The sequence below is a fragment of the Polyodon spathula genome, chromosome 2, assembly GCF_017654505.1.
Source record: "Polyodon spathula isolate WHYD16114869_AA chromosome 2, ASM1765450v1, whole genome shotgun sequence".
NCBI lineage: Eukaryota > Metazoa > Chordata > Actinopteri > Acipenseriformes > Polyodontidae > Polyodon > Polyodon spathula.
Window position 1 is genome coordinate 52152617 of NC_054535.1, and position 27054 is coordinate 52179670.

A 27054-nucleotide genomic window follows, 5' to 3' on the forward strand; every position below is an offset into this window, starting at 1 on the left:
GACGTAACGCTTGAAGTTTAGACAAAATTCCATTTTTGTCTCCTCTGACCACGAAGCCTTTTCCCACATGTCTGCAGTATCAATTACATGATTTTTCACAAACTCCATACGTGCTTTAACCCTTTGCGGTCCATTTATTCAGCGTCTGTCAGGCACGTCGGGTCCAATTTATTTTCACACGCTTTGTTTATTTTACACGCTATTTAAATTTTTTTTTTCTGCAAGTAAAAATGGTTTAAAGGGCATTGCAATGCTAAGCGACATCAGTACTGCATCTTTTTTCGTAGAGTCTTTCGAGACGGTTGCAGGACTATAAGAGACTCACGAGTGCTGCCTTCGCGGATGGCAGAAACAAAATGTTTTACGAATAGAGACACACCACGTCAGCTGTTGCGAGGTGCGTGCGGCGGGGGGCGGGAAAAAAAACTCCAATTGGTTTCAGCTTTGTGGTGAACCAGTAATTGTTTTTTCTCGGCGAAGTCCTCTTTTAAATGACTAGAGACCTGTGCTTTACGTCTTTTCGATGATGTCGGACCACAGAGGGTTAAGATGAGGCTTTTTGAGTAATGGCTTCTTTCTTGCCACCTGTCCATACAGGCCAGCTTTGTGTACGGAGCGGCTTATTGTTGAAGTGTGAACACCGACTCCCATTTCAGACACAGAACTTTGCAGTTCTCTCAAGGTTGTTGGCTTCAGAGTGACCTTCCAAACCAGTTTCCTGCTTGCCTGACTGCTCAGTTTGGGAGGGCGACCTCAGTAGTGACTGGGTGGTATGATGCATCTTCCACTCCTTAATGATGGACTTCACTGTGCTGAGAGGGATAATCAACGCCTTTTGAAATGTTCTTGTACTCTTCTGCTCTGTGCCTCTCTACCACTTTATCCTGGACTTGTTTCGAAAGCTGCTTGGTCTTCATGGTTGCTTTGTTGGATCACTGTGTGAGTTGCAGTTTGAAAATATTTATATACCTGAGAATTATCTACAAGTTAAACCACTTTGAGTACAAAAACCATTTCACTAATTTTTTGACGGTTCAAACAAATCATTTGCACCTGAGCTGATTTAGGGCTGCAGTAGCAAAGAGGAAAAATACTTATGCAACTGAGATTAATCTGTTTTTCTCTGTAAATACTACTTATTATATATTCATTTTTTAACTTCATCAATGTGGAGTAGTTTGTGTAGATTCTACTTGTAAAGTCTAATTTGAAAGTGTCGTGGAATACACTCGGGTGCCAAAAAAATGTGAAAACTTTGCAGGGGGGTGAATACTTCTGCAAACCACTAATTCTAGGGTGATGCAAAATCTTTTGATCATTGCTGTTGATCCTCATGTACAACACTACCTGCTATTTGTGTGTATTGCTTTTGTGGTGCTGACTGTTTAACTTTTAGTGATTTTATAACAGATTTTGAAGATATAATTCAAGCTGACATTAGACAGACTACCATTAATCTCCATAGTAAAATCAAGCTGAGGGTACATATTGATGTATAGTGGCCAGTTTTTATTTATTTCTGTAGCACAGACTTGGACAACAACTCGATTGAAAAAGTAGGTACTAAAAATGAAGATCTAATCTACTGAATGCACAGATCTTGTTTGTAAATGTGTTTTGATCTGTTATTTATTGATGTGGAATTAGGTCTGTCAGTTTAGCCTCAAATTAGCAATCGATTAACAAGCCTAAAGCAGTTTTAACATACTTATTACAAACAGATTACAGTACTTTGGAATGTAATCTATATAAACTAATGTTTATGAAAAACGTCTTTATTCAATGACAGCTGCAGCATCACACATTGCATCTTAATACTGTACCACCTAACCTTCACACAATGAAACACACAATGCGCAAATCCCTAACAACAACAACAACATGCATACCTGCTAAATTGCATTTAACATCACCAATCAATAATGTTTTTTTTTTTTTTTTTTTTAACATTATTGAATATTCATTATATAACAGTTCATTTTGAAACTCCTAAGAAGCTCAAACTATATACAGTCAGTTTTCTACAATATGCACCATTTTTTTACAGGCTGTTTGCCATGAATACAAGCCTGTGATATCCTGGATTTAAGGGACATACTTACAAAGCATTTTCAAAACTGATTCACTGGTAGGATGGGACCAGCAAATCAGGTGCTAGCTAACACGAGCAGAAAAAGAAAAGCAGTGGGCGTGCTTATCTGGCAGAAATACTGTAAATAGCAAGGCAGGGCGTTCAGTGCAGTTTCGCTGATAAACTTAAATAATGTTATTAACAATGCACGTCACAAAAATGTAATTGTAATGTAATCGATTATCCAGTATTTATATTGATGTATAATTGTTGCAGTCCTAGGTGGGATGTATCAGTTGCTCTTTCAACTTCTATAGCACAATTTATTTTTTGGCTATCCAGCTGCTGTGGTGTGCCCTAGTATTCTGCCTTTTGGCGTACATTCGCATTATTCATCTATAGCTGATGTCTGTAGGTTCTGTTTATTTAGCATAAGGGCTTTGAAGCAAGTTGTCTCCATATTTTCTGATAAGGCAACTTCCAATTGGCAGTAAATGAAAGGGATGAGTTTCCTTTGCTGTGGTTATACAGCTCGGTTACAGTGGTTGGTCAGTCTCATTGTTGTAGATCCAGTTCTGTTGTGTAAACAACCGCTGAGTCATTAATGAGGTGTTTTGGAAAAATATTAAATTACTGCCTTTTGGGTTTTTGCTGTTGATTGAGGAAATGCCACAAGGAAATTTGATTTAGGTTTCCTCTGCTTCCTCTAGGAGTTTGGCAGGTTTATACATTTTGTAACTATAGAAAGCACTGCATGAACTCCTGCTTTAGCATGTTCAGCATTGACTTTAAAAAGGTCTGAAAACATGTTGTATTGAAGACAAAACAGTAGAGAGTTTACCTTTCATTTGACAAATAAGTGAAAGTTGTACAGATCTCTGTATTGTGTGCATTTGTGTTTTTAGACAGGTTGTATATGCACGCAGTACATTATGTGCCATTTCGAACTGTGAATTGATGGGATCTGTCCTAATAAACAAAGAAATTATGATTAACGTTATTAAACAGCATTTAAAAAGTCAGTGCCATTCAAGCAGTTGAAGGTTAATCGTTAAAACATTGTAGCGAAGTAACTTTTGTACCAGGCATTACTTATCTATGGCTACAGTATTGTTTGTTTGAATGTTTTATGCGCTTAATTTCTTTTTTGCTCCGTTTACAGTGATGAGGAGCGGTTCAGGTACAGAGAGTATGCAGAGAGAGGCTATGAGCGTCACAGGGAGAGAAGCAGCAGGGAGAAGGAAGACCGGCACAGAGAAAGAAGACATCGGGACAAAGAAGAGAGTCGGCACAAGTCATCTCGGAGGTATTGCACCCCCATTTCTTCTCTCAGGAGAGGCAGAGGGTTGACTTTCAAAGGTTTCCATTCTGGTCTTAAATTAATCGCGTGATCATGTTTTATTTCAAAAGGTTGTCAACAGATGAAAACCTTTGGATTTTAAGTGGAAAGTACTACCTGTATTAATATCAGCATTAAAAAAATCCTAATTTTCCTTTGCTGGGTGTATTGGAGGGCCTGGTACATTTGTTGTAATACCACAACTGGAAACGATTTCACACAAACTGAGTCGCCTGCAGTGCAGTCATAAAGCCTGCAGATGTCTTTGGAACCAAATAAAGTGCAATCAGATTAGGTCTAAGACTGCTCGACAAAGAACATTTCCCTCTGAACCATGTAAAACTTTCTATGTGAAAAAGAATTGTGAATTTACAAAGTTTAACACGCATGAAGGGTTTCATTCAGTCATTGATCTGATATGGTACATTTACCATCAAATAATAAAGTTGCAGTAAAGCATAGTAAATGTTTGATAATAATTTGTATTCATGTATGGTTGTTTAATTATTGCTAATTACATAACCTACACTATGTAACACAATTTTTGTTCCTGGGTAGTAAGTGTTATTTCCTAATTGCTTATGCCTCAAAAGTATAGAAAATGGCTATTATTCCCCACAAACTTTGCTTTTGTGACCAGGGTAGTGATGTTTTGAAATTTACCTATTTCCAATGAGAAATGTTCTCGTTATACTGTCCTTGGTAGCGGCGTTCAAAGTCCAGTATATCCTGGTGGAAGTGCTCGCCTTGCTCCTCCGAGTACGCCCCCATGTTCTCCTTGATGCTCATCTTGATAAATTCAAGGATATGGACTTTGAGGGACATCCTACAGCCCATTGTGCCGTAGTTCTTCACCAGAATCTCAACCAGCTCCACATAGTTTTTGGCCTTGTGATTGCCCAGGAAGCCCTGAACCACTGCGACAAAGCTGTTCCAAGCTGCTTTCTCCTTACTAGTGAGCTTCTTAGGGAATTTATTGCACTCCAGGATCTTCTTTATCTGTGGTCCAACGAAGACACTGGCTTTGACCTTTGCCTCAGACAGCTTAGGGAAGAAGTCTTGAAGGTACTTGAAGGCTGCCAACTCCTTATCTAGAGCTCTGACAAATTGTTTCATAAGGCCCAATTTGATGTGCAGTGGTGGCATCAGCACCTTCTGGGGGCCCACCAGTGGCTCCCACTTGACATTGTTCCTCCCCACAGAGAACTCGGTCCGCTGTGGCCAGTCCCGTCTGTGGTAGTGCGCCTTGGTGTCCCTGCTGTCCCAAAGGCAAAGATAGCAGGGAAACTTGGTAAAACCGCCTTGGACACACATCAGGAATGCCACCATTTTGAAGTCTCCTATGACGTCCCAGAAAAATGCAGATATGTATCCACTTAGGCAGCTGGAACTAAACTGAACTGGTGGGCTTAAGGCCCCTGTATTTATACTACTATTTATATTACTGGAAAGTTCTAGAAGTTACTCCAAGTTTACTCAGCACTGAATCTATCTGGAATGTTCTGGAAAATAGGTAAATTTCAAAATATCACTGTCCTGGTCACAAAAGCAAAGTTTGTGGGGAATAATAGCCATTGTCTATACTTTTGAGGCATAAGCAATTAGGAAATAACACTTACTACCCAAGAACCAAAAAAAAATAATAATAATTTGTTACACGGTGCTATCAGTGTGTGGCTTTAGGTCTAAATTACAGCTGCAGATGTCACTCAGATATTCTGTAAATTTGCACGGGCTGTAGTTACAGTATTGGGAATTTAGCTGACAGGCCTGCTAAGCTGGGGAATTTACAGGAAAAAATACTGCTTGAACTTTTTTTCCTGGCCAATACAATGCAGATGGGAGGATTTAAAAATCAAAGTATTTTGTTTGATTTCTTTATAGCAGCAGCAGGCGACGTCATGATAGCGAGGAAGGAGATGGCCATAGAAGACACAAACACAAGAAGTCTAAAAGAAGTAAAGAAGGAAAGGAAGCCAGTGATGATCATGCTCCTGAGCAGGACCATTCAGAAGCTGCAGGCCTTGAGTAACTCCTCCGGGGCTCCTTACTTGGGAATACTACTAAGATGTAATGTAAAAAAGAAAAAAAAAAAGAAATGTGTGTTCTGGAAACCTGGAAATGCCAGTTTGTTTCTAATTCTTAAGTTTTCTGCACTGCTCAGAATTGTATTAAAATTTTGTTGTTTGGGGCACTAAGAAAAGATGTTAATTGTTGAATAAAAAAAAAAAAAAAATGTAGCGATACCAGAAATGTAGTTTATATTGCGCCCTTTGTTTGCGGAGAGCTCAAGCATAACTGGGTTGAATTGACTTAAGTTAATTCAGCAAGAGCAACATTTAATTTATAAAATGCTTTTCATGATAAGCATAGGTGACAAGATGGGAGTGGTGTGGGTGATTTAATAAGCAATGCTTCAGACAATACTTCAAAAACAGTGTTTTTTTGAAATAGGTAATCGGTCCACCCCTCTACCAACTGTGGTATTTTAACAGTGCTCTTCAAACCGGGGATGGTGGTGAGTGTCCTGTGAGGGTAGTGCTCCATGGTTTGTGCTGGCTTCATGGCGGCAGCTCCCGACCTAATCCTCCTCCTGCAAAACAAACAGCAAAAACAAAACAACACAGTGCTTCGGCTTGTAAATACGTTTCAGGGTAAGGGCCGTACTCGCGTAGCTGTGTCCCCTTTGTACTACCAAGCTCCTCCCTCTGGTCAGCCCGGTGCCATGATCTCCAATCGCTACAGGCCCTGTAGCTGACCACAGTGGCGTTGTTTAGCAAACTCTCGGCTACGTGCTCTCTCCAAAATGGCCGACTTCCGGTTCCCACCTACCATCACGTTGCCCCGTCTATGGGAAAGCACACCACCAGCCTTACACAGCGCCCTTTCTGGTCAGGAGAGAGATTTGCAGCTCAGCTTCCCTAAGCATTGTGTAAAAAAATATATAGAAATAAAAGCCAATTTATAACTCAGGCTAAAAAATATAACTACTGTACTTGGTACAACTTCAATAACAATTTACTGTATTTAGTAATTAGCACAAATGCAGTAACTAACACATCTGTATTTTCACTGATTCCAGCATCTCTGAAGTCACATACCATTTGTTTCCACAGAGATCAGCAACAACCTTTATCAGCCACGTGGCATGAATTGGTTTTGCATTCACTGTTTTCAAGTCCTGATGTCATTTAATATCCTTGCCTTTGTTTAATCCAGATTTCACAATACTAGAATACCATTCACTGAACTGTGACTTTCCACTGGCATCTGGGCTGTAATTCTCCAGTACATGATGCTGGAACAAAAACTGGTAGAATGTCAGCTTTGGTTGGTCGTTTCAGAAAGCATTTGCATCTGTGTGCGGCAAAAACATCAGGCATTGCAGGGATCTACGTTTAGATTTTTAACTACTGGCCCTTCGGGCCACTGAACTAGTGTTTTTACTGGCCCGGATGCAATTTTATCTGGCCCAACATATTTATATATTTTTTCATGATGGTTTTTATTTTCAGTATGTTTCTAACTGTGTGGTAACCAAAGAGAGCCCACGTTTCAAAAGAAAGTGGCTAAACGAAGCCTTTCAATACATGTTGCTTCAGCCATTAAACGTGTATATAGCAAGTGTTCCTTGTTTTGAATTTTTTTACAGGTTATTGGATGAACAAAGTAACTTGACTTCGATTCATCTGATGTCAGTACTTGATGGCTAGTTATAACTAGTAATGTTAAACTATTGTAATGTTGGAATGTATTTTCTATTTTGGCCAGGTGACAATATTTACTCAAAGATTGCTATAAATATTATTTGTTAGAATTAAACAGATGTAGAATATTTGGGTTGCTATGTGATAGGTGTTATTTTATTCTGAATACACAACAGCCAAAATTATTATTTGGTGGTTTGTGCAATATTACGCTACTGTTGCTTTAATTGGAAGATACGCGCTGTGACGTTGCTGCTTATTGAGTTTGGTGTGTTTTATTTCAGTAAACAAAAGAAAAAACTTGTGTCAGCTTGTGCACACGCATTTGCTTTTTACTCTTGGGAGCGTAAGGGACCAGAGTTTGGGTAATCGAATACACAAAAAGGTTGCACCCTGTGTATTCAAATAGGAAACTATTCAAAATTCCCATCCCTATAATAAACACTATTAAAACAATATTCATAATACAAAATAATAACAATCCTTCTCAGAGCGTTGTTGCTCGTGTAGCCTCTCCCAAGTCAGCGGCAGTCTTGCTGAGTGATACCAACGAGTCTGGAAAGATTCTGAATGACATTTTTGACCTCAACACATCGGATCCCAAATTAAAACATTAGACAATTCAATTGCGTATCTGGGTATCCACTGGGACATCTTACTATGAGACTGGATATGATGTAAACGAAATGTTGAATTCACAACAAATAAAGCTGCTGTTTAATCTGCAAGTCTGGGAAACTGACGCCAAACAAGGCAGAATGTTGTTTTTTTTTTTTTCACTGTTTTAATGAAGCCTCCACTATAAATGTTTGTCTTCATTTTTTTTTTTTCATCATTTATGATTTATTGATTTCAGCGCTTTCCTTTTTGCTTGTTGGTTGCTTAGTTGTAGAAAACCAGATTTGTAAAAGATTTGCCGCGGTAACGAGTACCAACACAGCACTTCGGTTCGCAGTCTCAGATTCTGACTGTACAACAAATTACGTGCAGCAGGAAAGTTAGGATTAGTTTGTAGTTATGTTTTTAAAAAATGGTTTGTAAATTAATTTTCAGCTTTTTGACACACTGGCCCGTTTTCCTGGATTCATGAAACATTATATATATATATATATATATATATATATATATATATATATATATATTATTATTAATTACACTGTGTAACTATATATTTTTTTTGTTCCTGGGTAGTAAGTGTTATTTCCTAATTGCTTATGCCTCAAAAGTATAGAAAATGGCTATTATTCCCCACAAACTTTGCTTTTGTGACCAGGACAGTATTTACAGTATAATCATAAGTTTGTGGGGAATAATAGCCATTTTAGCCATTTTCTATACTTTTGAGGCATAAGCAATTAGGAAATAACACTTACTACCCAGGAGCAAAAATTGCATTACATAGTGTTATACTAGTTAATGTAACCGGCCCAGTCGGGCCTGTGGTGTTTCATACCTACCGGCCAAACTGCACTCTCTACTGGCCTCGGGCCATGGTTAATGTCGAACCCTGCATTGCCAGGGCAGACTGGGAGTCTCTCCGTTCAAGTTTTATCCAAACAGGTACTGGTTAAAAAAAAAAAAAACTTAATTACTCAAGTACTGTTATGCAGTACAGTATACTGTGAGCTATAACTGTCAGTTATCAAGGCAATAGTTGATGTTGGGTGGAAAGTCGGATGAGCATTGGGTGATCAGGGATCAAATTACGTATGTTTTTTACATACTGGATTGCAGTACAGCATGTTCGTACAATACTGTTTTGGCACCTATTAGTTTTGCGAATTCTCGTGCTTCGCGAAAACAAAAGGGGTTTCACAATACTTTAAAAACACTAATTTATTATCCTTTAAAGAACTTTATTATTTTTACCATCAGAAATATTAGTTCCAAGCATGTAAAACATCCAAAAGTAGACATACCAAGATAAATAATTCCTCTACAGCAACTTCCTCAGAAATATACAGCAAAGAACAACATTTTGTTTTTCAACATGAGTATGAAAATCAGTAAGGCCCCCGTGATAACATCACTTTTTCACATGTATATGAACACATTTACTGGGGTTGTATAAGAATGTTGCGACAGAGTCAGAAACGCAACGTTTATTAACGTCAAGTGTCAGTCTTCACGTATAAAGACAGTTTAACAACTTCAGTATGGACAACGGGCCATTGTTAAAAGGCAATTTAAAATAAAGAAAAACAACACAAGCGCTTGAATCAGTAGTATCAGACTGCAACATTTATATAAATAAAATGCATATTCTATTATGTATAACTTGGTAATTGGCAACATGTGTGTGAACCCAGTATTTGCCCTGGACATCAGTGTTTTATTTTAAAGGCTGCAGAATCCATCTACAGCGTTGTGCTTGTAATTTCCTTGGGATGCAATAAAGCTTCTGGTAGGTTTCATTATCCTGCGATGAACCCCACACAGAGCAAGTGTACGTTGTTGGTCTCTTCAGAGATTACACTAATATGATCCTTTTGTCTTCTAGAGAAGGCTGCCAGGCCAGGACACAACTGATAAAACAATTCTGCCTCTCAGTTCTTTAAGCATCCTCACCAGTGAGGAGTGAGTCATTCCTGATGTGCTTTTCCCATTAACTTCCAACAGCAGATCTCCACACCTGAAAGAGTGCAATAGTGCAAGTGTCAGAGATGTGAAATAACAAATCGCACCTGCAAAGCCAGCTTTTGATTCAACTATAAGAAGCATAAGGATAAAGAAATATAAGACCTTAATTTAAGGATATTGTGTTGTGTTTTCTGAGGTAAGACTAAGAAAGCAGACCAATTAATTAAACTTATAAAAAAAAATTAAAAAAAAAAAATTAAAAAAAGCTTCAGGAGGAATACTGGTTTTGTCCTGCTTAAAAAAATTTAAAAAAAAGGTTTGGGATTATTTGATCTCCTAGTCCAGAGAAGTTTTTAGGGGTCTGAATGGATTGAGATTTGGTAACTGGGTACACCAATGTTCTGCTGAAGTCATAGCTTGGCCAATGCATAATCTATTTGCTGATTGGGGTGGATGTCATCAAGAAAATGACGCCATCGATTGATGCACAGAGGGGTCAGGGGTTGTGTTAAGAGTGCAATAGACTGCAAGATCACAAGATCCTGGTGCAGTTCAGACATATAATTTACATATGCTGTAACAGCCAGGCAAACCCAACTTTTTGGCAAGGCGGCGTAATACACGAAAAACACAGGAGCTGCAACTGCCTTTTCTAAATGACTCCACAGTAATGGAATAAAGCAAGCACACTGTTCTACTTTTGTGATTTAATACTAATAATATGCACCGTGCCATCAATATTAAGTCACATCTGAATGAAGAAATTCCTGACCCTACCCTGGTATCCCAACTGGTTCCATTAGCTTTCAAAGGCTTAACTGCATCTGTGAGTGACTGCTACATCTTAGGAATTTGTAAAGTCTGTTATGCCTTCCTGTGGTTTTAACCATTTATAAGTTACCACTCTGCAAGCAACACCTTAAAAGTTGCATTGTAAGTGCCAAAATCTTTGAGAACACTGATGTCAGCTATAGGCTTTTGCTGGGTTGATGACAGACATGCATTTATTTGAACATAGTACAGTGAGGTAATTAAGAAATTCTGGGTTGATCATAATGTATAGTGTGGCAGGGATGGGGTTAAATCCTATCTCTGCAAACAATCACAGGTGTGGTCATTCCCTAATGAGGTAATTGGTGCTAATTGGGGAATGACCACATGTATAAAAAGGGACAGGAAAAAAAAAAAAAAAAAAAAACCTTTGTTTGAGTGGTGTTTGGAGAAGGAAAGCCAGTGAAGGCGTAGCTCAGCCTGGCTCTTATAAGTTTTATGTTTGACTCTTTATGTTGGCCCTCTTGCTGTAGTTGCTTATTTATTGTTGTTTTGTCTCCCTGTGGGATTAATAAGCATGTGCTGTAGCAGTTAGAAGCTGTAAAGCTGCAGTTTAAGTCTCCTTCCTGCCGTTAACAGCTTGGGCCGTGGCGCTATCCTGTCACAAAGAATGTTATTTTTTTTTGTAAGTGATTCCATCTCAAACAAATTGCCGTTTAGGTACAGATGAAATGGGTTGCTTTTCTTTAAGGCACATTCAAATCTAATTGGTGAGAACCAATCTGCATTTTCATTATTTGTGTTATTGGGGGGGGGGGGGGTGGCGGCAACTTGATGTTACAATTGTGTGAGTGAGCCCACAATGTATTTCTTGGCTCATACCTTATCCTGCCATCATTGTAAGCTGGCGTCCCTTCCACAACGGATCTGATGAAAAAGTGGTTCATATTAGAATCTTCATAACCACCAACAATACTGAACCCAAGACTCCCAGAAGTATCTCTCCTTAATACTATGTCCTTACAGCTGTAGAGGTACCTGAAATAGAAGTAACAGACTTGGTAACCTACAGTACATATAAAACTAACGTTTCATTACACCATGCCAATTGGAAGTAAGTGGTCTTTATCTTAAAAGAGATGTGTGTACTAAAAATAGTAAGTCAACAAAATGACTTTGCTTTTAAGTGTATAAGAAGATGCTAAGATTGACTGCTGGGACTGTTTTAACATATTTTCCTGAATCTATTCTACCCAAAACAAGGACAAAATAGAACCATAATTAAGAAATTATTTAAAACATTTGTCTACTTGACATTATGGATTTTTTTTTTTTTTATCTTGGAACATATGACTAAGAATTTTAAATTGTAGATGTTCTTTAGTTAGGATATTGCTTTATGAGTCATTTTAATTGCTGTTTTGTAAAGCATCCATAAAACATTTACAGAATTACAATGCAATACATTATATAGGTCAATACTGATGACGACAAGCTATGATACTGGTGTGTTACTATACTACACTTTTAAATGCTGATTTAGCTGCTCTAGACATTCAGCTATACCATACCATTATCATACCATTAGACTTTGCTTTTAAATTTATATATATATATATATATATATATATATATATATATATATATATATATATATATATATAATATTTGACATATAAATAAATAATAAACTTTGGAAAGGTTATTTTTGTTAAGGATTAATAATCCCTGCAGAGTTACAAAAAGGCACCTGCTGCCAAACTATTTCTGTGAAATGTCAACCAGAACTAATGGAAAAAGCAGGTGGCCTCTGAATTATTCAGAGAGCAAATCCTTTCATTCTGTTAACATGCATTGTTAACACACAAGTAGTTTAGCAGATCATCCAAAAAACAGAGCTCAACCCGTGGACTTAAGTGGCACTGAGGGTCCTGGTAAACTACATGAAGAACGTAGTCCATCATTAATACCTTCATGGCAAGCCTGACGGATGGGGAAGCTAACCTGATCATTCTGGTTAATGGCAGGTAGCCAGACGTTTAGCTCTGCCTACAGCATGAGTGGGCTTTTCTGCACTTCATTGTGATCTGTCTACGGAAACAATGGTCTGTATATCTGCCCAAGGATTGCTCTGACAGAGACGACAGCTAACCCTTACAAGAGTAATGGAGCACTTTAAGGAAGCTCAAACCATCTTATATGGCAGTGAGGAAGAGATGGATATTGCCAAAAGAATAAGGCTATTGAGTTGGCATACAAGATGCGGCAAGCCTCAGACATGATGTCTGAATTAAAAAAAAAAAACAAAACTAAAAACTCTGAGTGCATTCCTTAACTTAAAATAAATAGAGGTACTAGTCTGACTCATTTTATTTCCAAGACCTTAGGGGTGGAAAGTTTTATGGGTTAAGGCCAATCATCTTGTTTGGGTAAGCGCTTCACATATCAGTACGATGTGTATTATTGTCTATCTTTGGGAAGTACCATAGTGTCAAGAAAGCATGGTCTTCAGGCATGAAACAGATGACTATTTACAAGTCCATATGTAACCCCAGAATTCAAGCACACATTTGCTTGGCTCTGGGCTCACCTTGGCAGTTGGAGCCACGTGACCCATGAGGGTGACCAATTATCATTGTTGCTGCTGAGCTTCTCATTGGCATCAGAAGGCAACTGGCTGTGGGCTTGGCTGTTGTCCCATTCCTTCATCTCCAAAGCTCTGAGGACCACGACGGAGGACATGCTCTTGAGTTTGGTCACTGCTTCACTACGAGTGACACCCATTAGCTCAATGTCATTTACACTGAGCAAAAAATCACCTGTGGGCAACAACCACAAGGTATAAATATGAAGCACAATGAATACAACTCAAGTACTGTTTAGATAAAAAAAAATGTTTTACCTAGTTATAACTTTTTTTAAATCTAACAGTGAAAGGCAGTCTCGTCAATATACTTAGTATACAAATATGTAAAATGCAAAAAGACTAACATTTACTGATTTAAACAATGATGCCCCAGGTTCTTAAGCAACACTTAATAAATCTCTATAAATGTGAAAAATTAGATGACGTGTATAGTCTGACTGCTTTTTAACTACATTTACTGCAGATTGTAACAGTAAAACGGAGCGATACAATGTAAAGTACAATCTACACTATAAACTGTAAGCTATTTATTTGTCTCAATGTGATGCACTTTCACTACAAACAGTGGAGTTGCTTTCCATTTGAACTTTTTTATTGAACATCTTAACTGGCTTCTTAAGTCTCAAAACATCAGTGATAAGTTTTTAAGAAACCAGACAATTCCATTACTTCACTTGAGTTGCAGGATCGTCTGCTAACCAATTATGTGAGAAAAGTAATTTACTTTGTGAAAAAACCCTGATCAAAGTCTGTCACATTTACTGCATAATGGTTTTGGTTTAAGGTCAGCAGAACTATGAACATTTAAGCAAGCCTGCAAAATATTATTTGGACACAAATGTTCAAACGGAGTTGGTAAACTAGAAGCTTTCCTAAATCTTAAATGACTTTATGCTCATCTGTTTGTAGTTTCTTTTGTAGCAGCAATTGTATGAAAAAAACAATGCCCTTTTACTGTATTTGACTTTACTTTCATATTTAAATATGTTTGCAATTTGCTAAGCTTTATTTAAAACACTGCATACTTCAAACGAAAAAGCCACCAACTGAATGAAGTATAGCTTGAAGACAACTGGGGTTATTGTGCCACTTCTGTAGAATAACCTGAACTTATTATCTCCCCACAGTGATTTTGAATCATTATGGTCCAAAATACTGAAGCCACTCGCTCAGCCACAGCTCAAGGTTATGTATTCTGAATTCTAAAATAGTAAAGTTGCAGTCCGAATAGTCATGAGCCTTTAGACAAACAATGTTCATGACTGCTTTGTTTTTATCAGGGCCTCAATAACTAGCTCATGTAAAGCACATTGAGAAGTGTGACATTTGAAACACTGTAGAAATGTATATGTTACTGTATTATGCTATTTGGGGGAAAAGCAAGGGGAAAGCCACCCGCCATTGCCTGGATTTCCCACACAAAGCCCTCTGTTTTTGGTGGTATGCAGAATCTTTGCTTTGAGGATTTGCCCTATACCTTTCTTTATTCTGCCATCACTTCCCACCACTCCATCTGGGTCCACACTGGCGATGTAGATGGGCAGGTCCCAGCCTCTGCTCAGCTTTCCCCCTGCCACTGTCATGCCAAGGGACTCACAGGTCTCTTTAGTCAAGCTTACAATCTTCTCTTGGCAGGTGAAGTTATGGGGCACATTCTGGGGAGAAGATACAAACAAACACATAAGTGGGAGCTGGTGAACCAAGCTTTCATCATGCCACACAACAGTTCCATGTTTTTGTGCCAAATTCTTCAAAGATATTAGACATTTGCAAAGACAAATAACAAACCCACAATCTAATAAAACACATGAAATGCCCTTTGGATATGCACTAATCCTAGTACCCTAGGGAACATCCTTAAAAAAATTAGCATCCTAAAGAAAAGGTCATCGAACACATCAATATGTGGAAAGCATCTCTTGAAAGTGCTCTTGGCTTTTTGAAAAGCTGGATAGAAGAGTTTCCATGGTTTTTCCTGACACAATAATTTGTGTTCTCTGGTAACCAATATGATTGTACAAGACATTTGTACTGGTATAATAGAGATAGGAACAAAACCCTACTATATGACAAGCGCCACAATGTAAAAACACTGAGGACCATAATACTAGTGCAATAATTTGCTAGGTCACAGTTTGTTTTATATAATGTTTTAGCTGAACCAAAATTGTCTCAATGTCTGTATGAAATGGTAGTGCTTTGTTGTTTTTAAAGTTGTAATTATATGTTGCATATTATAAACTATATTTAATGTTTGGCATAGGCTGAACTGGGCTTTCTCGTAGTGACAAAACTGATAATTCCTCTAGAGGAAAATATACTTGAACTTTGACCCATTCGACTCCGAGACCATCGCTTTCAATTCAAACACAAAATGTCTCATTTTCAATCACTCGACAACACCCACAGTACAGAAATGTTCAGTAATGATCAACAAAATAAGAATATGTTAAAAAAAAAAAAAAAAAAAAGTAAAGCTGGCACAATCGTATCTCAGGGAAACTAAACAGATAACAACATACAGTGGCTTGCAAAAGTATTGACCCCCCTTGGCATTTTTCCTATTTTGTTGCCTTACAACCTGGAATTAAAATGGATTTTTTGGGGGTTTGTATCATTTGATTTACACAACATGCCTACCACTTTGAAGATGCAAAATATTTTTTATTGTGAAACAAACAAGAAATAAGACAAAAAAACAGAAAACTTGAGCGTGTATAAGTATTCACCCCCCCCAAAGTCAATACTTTGTAGAGCCACCTTTTGCAGCAATTACAGCTGCAAGTCTCTTGGGGTATGTATCTATAAGCTTGACACATCTAGCCACTGGGATTTTTGCCCATTCTTCAAGGCAAAACTGCTCCAGCTCCTTCAAGTTGGATGGGTTCCACTGGTGTACAGCAATCTTTAAGTCATACCACAGATTCTCAATTGGATTGAGGTCTGGGCTTTGACTAGGCTATTCCAAGACATTTAAATGTTTCCCCTTAGACCACTCGAGTGTTGCTTTAGCAGTATGCTTGGGGTCATTGTCCTGCTAGAAGGTGAACCTCCGTCCCAGTTGGTTGCACCAGATCTTATTTAGAAGCTTAATAGCAAAGGGGGTGAATGCATATGCACGCACCACTTTTCTGTTATTTATTTTTTATAATTTTTTGAAACAAGTTATTTTTTTCGTTTCACTTCACCAATTTGGACTATTTTGTGTATGTCCATTACATGAAATCCAAATAAAAATCAATTTTAATTCCAGGTTGTAAGGCAACAAAATAGGAAAAATGCCAAGGGGGGTCAATACTTTTGCAAGCCACTGTAGAATATCTGTACAGGACTGAAAAACACTAAAAAACACATTAAAAAAAACAAAACCTGAACTGTACTGCTGAACCTCGCCTTCTTTAATATTAGCATCACAAGGGTATCCATGTATCCTTCGGGCTCGTAATTTATGATGTCACAGAAACCCTGGATGAAATTATTTTCCTGTAACTCACTGAAGCCCATCTCTCTCTCTCTCTCTCTCTCTCTCTCTCTCTCTCTCTCTCTCTCTCTCTCTCTCTCTCTATATATATATATATATATATAGACACACACACACACACACAGAACAACTCCACAGAGTCAAACATTTTGAACAGAAAAACATTTTGTGAACATTTTCAACAGAAAACAACAAAATTAGCTCTTTCAAGTAATAGTGGTCTCAACCTGCCCTGTCACTGGTTGAAACACAACAGGGAGAAACTGATAAGGAAAGCACAGGTTTACTTCAAGGAGTTTATCTTGTGATAAAAAAAACGACACGCAGCTGACAAGGAATTAAAAGCACAATAATAAACCATGTATATGGAGTCCAGACTTACTTGAGACACTGTTTATCATAACAAGTACCTCAATGCACTCTCCTGTAAACAGGCTCATGCCATCCAATCTTAAACCAGCCACCTTTAATTCAGCCAGTCTCTATACGTCATAAGTGTCAATGGAGGCTCCTTCACAGCTTGTTGGATTTCAAATATTTGGAAAAGAACAATGCCCTTTAATAACATGTGTCCCTCCAGTAGCCTCTGCTGCTTTTATAAATTTGTCCTTATGAAAGTGAAATAGCATCTTTCTAGCCTTTATCGATAATAATCTGATGGCATAAAATCTGATTTGCTGTTTCAAAAGTTTAGGCACTAGAGAATAAATTATAGCTGCATCTGATGGAGTTTACTCTCAAAAACTGTATTGGATATGAGAAGAGTTTTCAAATACTAAGTGTCAAGCTGGGATGTTAAGACTTACCCTCCAAAGAGTATTGGGACAATATAGATACTATGCAAATGTACTGTATGTGATGATTCATTGATTTCATGTGATGCGAACCTCTGTTCATATGAAACGACAAACAGTACAGACATTACTGGAATGGATGTATCTTCTCAAGCCTTGGTTTATGCCTACAGTAGTATTTATATCAAACTCAGGATTATTTTTCTTAAATAATAATTTTAACACTAATAATATATTATTATTACTGATGAAGGTTGAAATATTCAGATCCAGTGGAGGTGAATTCAGCAGATGCACTAACCATTTTGTTTATGGTGCAACAATTACATTTTTCGAGCTACATTTCCGCATATAAGGATTGCCTTGTGATGTGATTAAGGCCAGAGACTTCTATAGCCATTCAAGTATTGCCCTGCTACCCTGTATCTGAATGCACTTTGGCAGCCCTGGTAACTGTGCGCTGCTGGTGCTGGAGCTCACCTTTCTAGCGCCGTCTCTTTCCTCTGTGGGATAAGGAGGGGGGCTGCTGTTCATGTTCCACCGGGCCTCTTGCAGGATGTCAGGGGTCTGGTGTCGGGTCTGCCGTGACACAATAAGTCGAACCCTCCCCTCGCTTGCCTGCATGACAGTAGCCAGATGTTAGCCCTTGCTGCTAGGAGCAATAAAACCACCTTTTCTTCTGCCTTGCAATCTCAAAAATAGTATTCCTGCTGGCGCAATTAATGGTATTGCTTGTTTGAAAGGGAATGCTCCTCAATGTTTAACACACATATTTGAAAGTTCCAGTAAACAGGCAATAATGGTAACATTTACAGCAGGTCTGGTAATGAGATGTGGGTACCCCCCCCCCACCCAAAATAAATAAATAAATAAATAAAAATAGATGCCACATTATCTTTATTAGCATTTACATATTTCCAATTTGAGCAAAAGTAAAAGTACATTTGGTCAAATATTAACACACAACATTATTATTATTATTTATTTTTTATTTTTTAATATTTAAACTTTTGCTGTGTTAACTGGAAGACTGTATAGAATCCCAAACACACTGTCCCCCAGCTTTAAAGTGATCTGAATTGACTACTTGCAATTCAACAATTACAAATATTGATATTATTTTTAAAATTTTTTTCTTTAAAGCCAATGTATAGGAATCATTATGCAGATTTTGCATTGAATCTTAAATATAGATTTACTATTCTAAACTAATTATGGCATCATCACAGCCAAGCTGGGGCAAAACTAAATACATATGCATTAAAAGTTCTCTTAAACCTTCTCTGAAGTTGAAAAAAAGTATTTTGAAACTTATGCAGACCTGTCCACATAATGCATGGTTTTTAGTAGTTACTTTGTAATACATAGAGCACGTGCGCGCCCACACACACACACACACACACACACACACACACACACACACGATACTATCTGGTTAACTTACCTAAATAAATATTGTCTATGTCATGTCAAGAAGTGTATTTAGGTTTTTCTTCAACCTAAATAATTAGAAACTGAAATGGTATACAAGAAAACAATTTAATAAAAAATATAACTTAGCGTGAGTTCCAATCTAGATATTATATCTAATACTGGTATTGTCGTTTCTGCACATACCATTAGAATAGATACACTAACTAAATACTTATTTGTTACTAGCTTTTGAAACCACACCAGTGCCTCTTCTTGAGCACTATTGAAAGAAGAATGGTCCAGATGCAGATAAAAACATCAGGTTATTTATTTATTTATTTATTATTTTCCATAACCTTATTTGTCTGCAGTAATAGACTCTGCTCTTGAGTTCCCTCCCTAATAAGGACACCTGATGGGAGGTCAGCACACACATTCAGCCCAGGTTATAACAAATAACGTGTGAAGTTACAATGAAATCAATTCTCATGTATTAAAGTTCATAGAAGTGGACTGCAAAATTCATCGAGTCACTGTCTGTTATGGAGAGAGACTGAGAAAGAGAAGATGGAGCTCTCAGGGGTCTTTTGTAGGAGGGGTTGAAGCACATTGGTAAGCAGAGAGGTAGAAGATAGCACAGTTGGAAATGCACAGGTTTTGTCAAAGACCCCTTTCTTACTTTCTTTCTTACTGACCCCAACTAATTTTGACCCAAAAGTAATTAGACATTTTCATTACAATAGTATTAACACTCTTGTTTAGTTCCCTCCTCCTTTTTTGGCAATTTATGGCCCTGGGGTTTATCAAGATTGAGCCATGTGAAATAAGATAGTTCTTTTAAGTTTTACTGTGTTATGGTTCAAATTTCATTTGAACTCACTAAAGACCATTACCCATTTATAAAACAATGTGTTTTGATTGCTTAATAACAGACACAAAATCTAAAAAAAAACAAATGATTACGGAGCACTGAAATTACAATTAAAAACAAATAAAACTGAATTAAAAAAAAAACTAAAAGACGTAAGCAGACTATATCTTAGCTGGCAATTGCACAGTTAGAATTTAAATGAGTAAAGTATGTAATAAAATCTGTGATGTGGTTTCGGTTTGTGAGAAAGCAGTGTTTGAATAGATGGAGAGCAGAGGAGATGCCCTCACAGCAGGATGGAGATGCAGGCAGTGCTAGATAATGAATGAAGCGGTGACGCACAAGAGAACATTCTCTTTGAGCTTTCTGAAATGCCTACAGCGAGGTCAGTCTTGGATTAAGTAGTCTGGAAAGGCACAATCTGTTAGCATTTCTTCTTAAAACACACACACACACTGTAAAATGGAAAAAGTGTTCCTTGGCCATTAAGCTGATGCTATCACTCCTACTCTGTGAATTTCTCTTGAGTTATCAAAACAATTAGGACCATTTTTTACAATCTTGCTGACAGAAAAAGTCCAAAAGAGAAAACAAATGTTTTCCTTGTAATCAGTGATCTTGCAAACACACCAACTGTATCACTGGAAGACATGTTTCACAAGCTATTGTGTTTACATGTTTTAACTCAGTACAGAAAGCAGGATGTCATATATGGAAATAAATGAAGCAGAGCCTCGTACACTGTTTTTACATACAGGATTTGGGAAGATTAGCTCATTAGCTCACAATGGAAAAATCAGGAAATATTGGTGTTTCCCAGTCAACAATAACAGTATTACAAAAACAAATTCTTGAACCACAAAGGTTTATGCTGACGGCATTCACAACCTTCAATGAGAGGTAAAGCTTGTGTGCCAGCCGTTGAAGCCACCTTGAGGAAATGGAAAAAAACATGGTCTAGCAGTAGACTGTCAAGATGGGCCAACGACAAATGGACACCAAGGCAAGGGATTATGATGTGGTATTTCATTTAACATGCTTGTCAGACACTGCAGCTTTAAACAGTCTCCTTTAATGAGCATGTCTATATTCTAGCTTTTTCAATCATACCCAATGCTCTTTGGTTGAAAGGCATGACAAGATCATAAGCAAAACATCCTTTGGAGATAAGATTGTAGTGTTCGTTAAGCAGCTTCAAAGCATAATGATATACAGCCTGCCAACTGTTGTCTACTATGCTGCTTAATGAACAGTTTAAGGTACAGCTTATTTTGGTCTGAAAACAGTTTGATCTTAAGTCAACAAATACGCATACTAAAATGCTTTTGTATTTTAAGATTTTGTTGAGTAACTACTGGACATCTAATCAACATCTAATCAACTATGGTCATTTGCTACTGACTATTTTAGGCTTCAGGAAAATCATCATTTAAATTTAATTTACCAATTATTCTTTGACAATTAACTATGCGGCTAAGACAGAGCAAACTGCTGAGGATTAAAGCAAACATTTTAGCATGAATCCTTTTCCTGACTATCTGTTTCAAATTAAGGAATGTAGACACATTTTCTTTCCTCATGGGAGTGTATTTCATTAATATCCTTATAACTAGTTCAAGGGAGTTTACACAGTTTCCAGTATATCTGAAATTTAAATACCTATGCCTCTGCTCATCATTTTGAGATTATTTTAGATTTATGTTGCTCTGCAGCAGTGCATGTGGACTTGATAAAAGATAACAAACTCCAGACCTACTGGCAGTTAGTCCTCTTGAGTAGAAGCATGCAATGGAGTAATGTCTGCTGTTTCTTCATTCAACAGAATAAGTATTCACATGATTACACTGCAAAATGAAGGTACTGTAGGTTAAAGCTATACTCCTTTATACAAACATACTTCAAGATCAGCATGTGTTTGTATTAGAATGATCAATCTGATTGGATGGCAATTTGTTGAGACTTCTTTTCTGCATTGACTCTGTTGGATGGCTAAGGCTACACTAATGTGAAAAGTAAAATAACACAGTAGCACTCACATTCTTAAACACACAAGTTGACATGATTTTCAGGTAGACAGAGTGCCTCCCTGATCCTTATATTCTTATTCTTGGTACCTAAGAATGCCCTTAGCAAATTTCAATCACCTGAGTAAGCTCAAGATGTATGTAAAAACTGTGCCACCACTATAACCCCATCACCAGCAGGGGATAACAGTACCCCTGCCCAGTATCACAGAAACAGTTTTTCTCCACACAAACCTGTATCAGCAAGGCAGCATGTTCTGGAGACCCGTGGCGAAGGTCGTGTCCATTTATGGCCAGTACTCTGTCATTCACTTGAAGATGCCCATCCCTTGCCGCCATGCCGCCTTCTAGCAGATTAAAGACAAACACCCCGTATTCGTCTGGCCTCCGAACCAGCTTAATCCCCAGCTGCTCCTCTGGGCATCTCTTGATCAAGTTAACATGGAAGCTGTCGCCCCTGGTACCGTAGCTATCATGATATGACAGCCCACTGTTGCGGTACCTGTGTTTCTGCTCACGAAGCACAGTCAGTCTCAACAGCTGGCAGGGCTGCTTAAGGACCGACAAGGCATAGCAGTGAGGCACGTTGCTGATATCTATGCCATTCACCTAAAAGAAATGCAGCCCACAGTCATCATCAAAAGGAATATGCCTGTATTTCTTTAAATACCACAATGCAATTCTAGTATTCTACGACAAGCATTTTATAATAATCAGCTTAGATTCATAAACAGTATTGCTCCAAACAGTCGGCTAAAAAGTCTGACGATACAACATGATATTATAAATATACTACCGGTATTAATAAATGTACTAATTGAGTCTTAGTTCCAAGGTTAATTTACATATTGTATTATTTCCTATTTAAAAAATAAATAAATAAATAAATAAATGTATTCCCTTGATGTGCACTGGAATTTCTGCAATTTATTTTAAATCTAAAAACATGAATTAACATCTCTGATTACAGTTAACATCACAAAGCTCCTTAAGTAATCTTCCTCCCTTGTGTGCATTTAATCAGATGCTTCTAAAACGTGTTAAGCTCTGGTGCTTTGTGCAGCATGAACACAAACCTTTAGTATCACATCTCCCGGCAACAACCTCCCATCCCTGGCAATGATCCCTTCTCGATACACGTCTTGAATGAGGATGCAGACCAAAGGGGTCTCATTGCCCCCCACAATACTGATGGCCAGTGCTTCACTGGGGTTAGGACGATTGATCTTGATATTGGTGATTTCACCATCAGGGATCAGGTGATGCAACTGCGGGAGTGCCAAAACTGGAGGGCCAAAAAAAACACCACCACATATTTCAATCACCTCTCAATATATAAAAGCACATGCATGAAAACCCCTCCTGTCAATTGAGACAACCCTGAAGAGTTCCTATTATATGCAGGGACCTTTACAAGCAGGTTTGACTGGTTTTATTTTTTTTTCTCACTCTCCTCATGAGATGGCTATTACAAAAAGAAAAGAAGTGTCAGTTTATTCTTCTACCACTTGAGGGCATATGAGGAGAGGTTCTACTGAATTCCACTGTTGTCACACCTACCACCCTGTTTATCTATTTGTATTATAATTTCAGAAAATATCTAAATACATCTTTACACAATTACATTGCTACACGGCAAAGCTGTAGCTATGGTTCCCATGGCAACATTTGGATCATTATCTCGTTTGATATTAAGCAACACCTACATGTAAATAGGCGTTTCAAAAAAGGAGTGGCTATTTATGATAAATCAACAAACTGGCATTAGCTGATTTGCAAACATCACAGATACACAGTTAATATACCAGTGCTATAACAGGAATGGAAAATCACATAAGTAATGTGTGATTTTTTTTTTTAAAGAAAACTTTCTCAAACAAGTTTTAAGTAGAACATATGATTTGTCTGAAAATGGTTTTAGGTGAGGATGTAAATAAAGGGGCCAGGATAAAAAAAAAAAAAAAACTATCCTGAAATAGTACTTTTGGTTCAGGATGTTTTCTTAAATGGTTTACTGATAAAGTGTTTGTAGAAGGCTCACTTTAGTGCAAAAAGAAGGCTAATACTAGACAAAACAGCAATATGCTTTATTATACAATGTGTTTCTACACCTTACTTTCATTTGGGTGTGGTGGTAAAACTATATAGTGAACTGGTCCAGTGGAGAAGTGCCGATCGATGGGGCGAGGCAGCCCAATGTACATTGCATTTTCTGTTCTGCAAAAGTGCTGGTATCTGTATATTCAGTATTTTCTTTTCTATTTCTCACTTTCTCTTGTTGTTCCCTGCCTACCTGTACAGCACTGGCAGTCTCCACTGCACTGTGGTGCTGCTGACTTTACCTGTCACCACATCACCAGGGGCCTTGGGACAAGCACTTAATAGTAGCTGCACCAAGACAGTATTTGCCCGTCAGTCTGAAACACTCCTTTCAAAAACGAACAAGTTCCAGTCTATGCCAGCTGGAATTTAAACTCTCACTCTTCAAGATACAAAGCACTCTAATAACTAAGCTATTCTGATTGGTATGTTTATTTTTGGATGCAGCAAAATCAGCTCACCAACACATACCAACAATTCTTATTGTTTCTGTGTTAATGTGTTCTGTACAACCTTTTAATAAATAATGAGAAAACTATTTTATATAGTTCCCTTTTCTAATCCCTTGAAATCATACGCATGATGCTTAGAGAAGAGAAATATTTTATTTTATTCTACAAAGTTTTATTTTTCAGGAATGGAATTTGCTTTGTTAACTATTCGAAAAATGTAATATTTTGAACTATAGTACAGCTTAATCTAAAGGGTGCCTTTAACTATTACAGTGGTTCCCCAGTTAAAATACAGAAAATTCCATACAAAATAAGATATTAATAACAAAATCAGTAGATGTCTTAACTGAAAATATTCACTTACTGTACATAAGAACATAAGAAAGAACATAAGAAAGTTTACAAACGAGAAGAGGCCATTCAGCCCATCTTGTTCGTTTGATTGTTAGTAGCTTATTGATCCCAGAATCTCATCAAGCAGCTTCTTGAAGGCTCCCAGGGTGTCAGCTTCAACAACAATACTGGGGAGTTAGTTCCAGACCCTCACAAGTCTCTATGTAAAAAAGTGCCTCCTATTTTCTGTTCTGAATGCTTGTTCCTGTTCTGAATCTCCATTTGTGGCACTTGGTCCTTGTTTCTCTGTTCAGGTCAAAAAGTCCCTTGGGTCAACATTGTCAATACCTTTTAGAATTTTGAATGCTTGAATCAGATTGCCGCATGTTTGTACAGCATTAGAATTAATCACATTCCTGCCTGAAGTCATTCGGTTATATTTGCCTGACACTACAAGCCTTTTTTTCTCTTAATGTCTTTTTTTTTTAATCAGACCGACAAAAAGATCATTACCTTCTATGGGAGCATTCTCATTCCTCTCATTGTCTCTTTCCTCGGCACTCTCGTTGACAACGGCAGTTCCACTTCTGGTTCTCCGGAGGACACTGAACGCTCGGTTTAACCGTTTGAAAGACTTGCTTCTCATGGAAGAACGATCAAAATTGCGGACTGTAGAGAGAAAGCAGGGCATGAAGATAGAGCTCAGTCTTAAAAAGAACCTGCGGCAAGACATTCCTGGACTAAACCGCATCCTACTTTTAAAATCGGCAGAAGAACTGCTCTACCTTTGAGTCACAATGGACAGAAATGAAAGAGAGAAGACGGTGAAAATTGCTAGATCAATACATTTCAGTATTCTGCTCTGTCTACAGCCATATGCCGCCTTCTTTGAGACGGCAACATCTAAATGATAGGAGGCTGATAAGACAGTCAAGTATAACAATTTACAGTAGGAGCTGTCGGGTGTAATAACAGATTATACACAATTTTAAACACAGTTAAAGAGTATATTCTATTTAATAATACTTATAAGCATACCACACCAATTTGATAAAAAAAAAAATCACTTTTTGTACACACTTTTTTTGGTGTTAAATCTGGTGGGAAGGTTACTGTTGTCCAACTGGCTGTCTTCCACATTGGGGTCAAATGCAGGGTTTACAAGGCCTGGGTCTTCAGTCACTGAAGCTACAGTTGCGGAGGCTGGGAGCTCCGAGGGCAGGGCAGCTACAGTGAGCTCTGACGTGCAGCCGGTGCAATCGCCATCCTGAGAGCGTCGCTTTCGGTCTCCGGAAAGGCCATAGTGTGATGCTCCTTTACACCTGGGGCAAAACAAATGCAATTTTAAATGCTGAGTTATTTTAGTATTCATCTATCAATTGAAGGACTTACTGTAATAAATTACTTTTTTTATCTGTGAAAAATAATTGTAATGAGGATATACAATATAACTCAAGATGACAAGGACTTTTACTTTTGACTTCAATTGTATTGGAAAAATAACACCAAAAAAAAAAAAAAAAGTAAATGTTTTAAAAAAAATAAATACAACCTGCGAAATAACCAAAGAATAAATATAACTAGAGGTGCAGTGAAATGAATCCCCATTTTTTACACACATTTTCTAAAAACAAATAAATAAATACATAATAACATTTGACCTATTTCGTGGAAAGCCAACATTTTCTCCAGAATGTGTCCTCGATGGGTAATCAAGTTCTTGACATGATATGAAACAATTATGAAAAGAATTATGAAAAGAATAAGTAACATTTTGAATGTTTACCTGTCTTGATGCACATTTTAGGCATGAACCTAACATTTAAAAAAATACAGATTAGAGTTTTGAAAGCAGAATAGTAGGGAACTGATGTCCATAGCTATGGTACTCAATTACTAGAGTAGTCTGTTCTTACTGTGGCAAGGAAAACCACTAATGAACTCCTCTCTAAAGAAATTAGCACTAATCCCATTTCCCCAGGATTTAGACCTAAACAGTTTCTTTTAAGATCACAGGTATTTTCAGCAGGAGGAAGTTTGCTCGATAGTGCTCATGTGCAGCCATACTAAACTTAGCCAACAGTTAAGCAAGAGTCAAAACACTACTCATCAGACGCAGCTCCTGGACATAATGAAATAGAACCAGTGGATCCATGTTTGCTGGCTTTTCCATCTTACTTGATTTAGTTCCACCCCCTTAAGGCACACTGTTTCCTACCATTTGTAATGCTGCAGTGAAATAAGAGAACAGCTGTATTGTTACAGTACAAAGAATGGACACAATTTGCATAAAATACAAGCCCTGCCTTTCGCACAGAAAATAAAGTTAGTGCCTCCCACTTGTATGTAAAATGTTTTTTCACACCATATTATCAGATTTGCAGTGTTCCAAATTCCCTTTTAAGTTTTAAAGCTGTAATCTGTATCATTACAAATTACAAACAAAAACTTGCTGGACCTTCATTAAATGC

General features: G+C 37.6%; 2 protein-coding genes across 6 annotated transcripts in view; one reads left to right on the plus strand and one right to left on the minus strand.

The window, feature by feature from the left end:
* LOC121298116 (pre-mRNA 3'-end-processing factor FIP1-like) overlaps positions 1-5533 on the plus strand; it is a 57739-nt gene extending 52206 nt beyond the window's left edge. For both annotated transcript variants that reach the window (XM_041224944.1, XM_041224953.1), the window contains exons 16-17: positions 3234-3377; positions 5295-5533. In XM_041224944.1, coding sequence (XP_041080878.1) covers positions 3234-3377; positions 5295-5442 — 292 coding nt within the window. In that variant the 3' untranslated portion in view covers positions 5443-5533. The remainder of the gene's footprint in view (positions 1-3233; positions 3378-5294) is intronic.
* Positions 5534-8489: 2956 nt separating this feature from the next.
* LOC121298126 (E3 ubiquitin-protein ligase LNX-like) overlaps positions 8490-27054 on the minus strand; it is a 44997-nt gene continuing 26432 nt past the window's right edge. For 3 of the 4 annotated variants that reach the window (XM_041224976.1, XM_041224967.1, XM_041224997.1), the window contains 9 exons: positions 25664-25905; positions 25097-25252; positions 22775-22983; positions 21933-22307; positions 17871-18008; positions 14593-14770; positions 13059-13287; positions 11351-11506; positions 8490-9749 (listed from right to left, as the gene is read on the minus strand). In XM_041224976.1, coding sequence (XP_041080910.1) covers positions 9614-9749; positions 11351-11506; positions 13059-13287; positions 14593-14770; positions 17871-18008; positions 21933-22307; positions 22775-22983; positions 25097-25252; positions 25664-25905 — 1819 coding nt within the window. In that variant the 3' untranslated portion in view covers positions 8490-9613. The remainder of the gene's footprint in view (positions 9750-11350; positions 11507-13058; positions 13288-14592; positions 14771-17870; positions 18009-21932; positions 22308-22774; positions 22984-25096; positions 25253-25663; positions 25906-27054) is intronic. The other variant, XM_041224987.1, reaches the window with a different exon arrangement.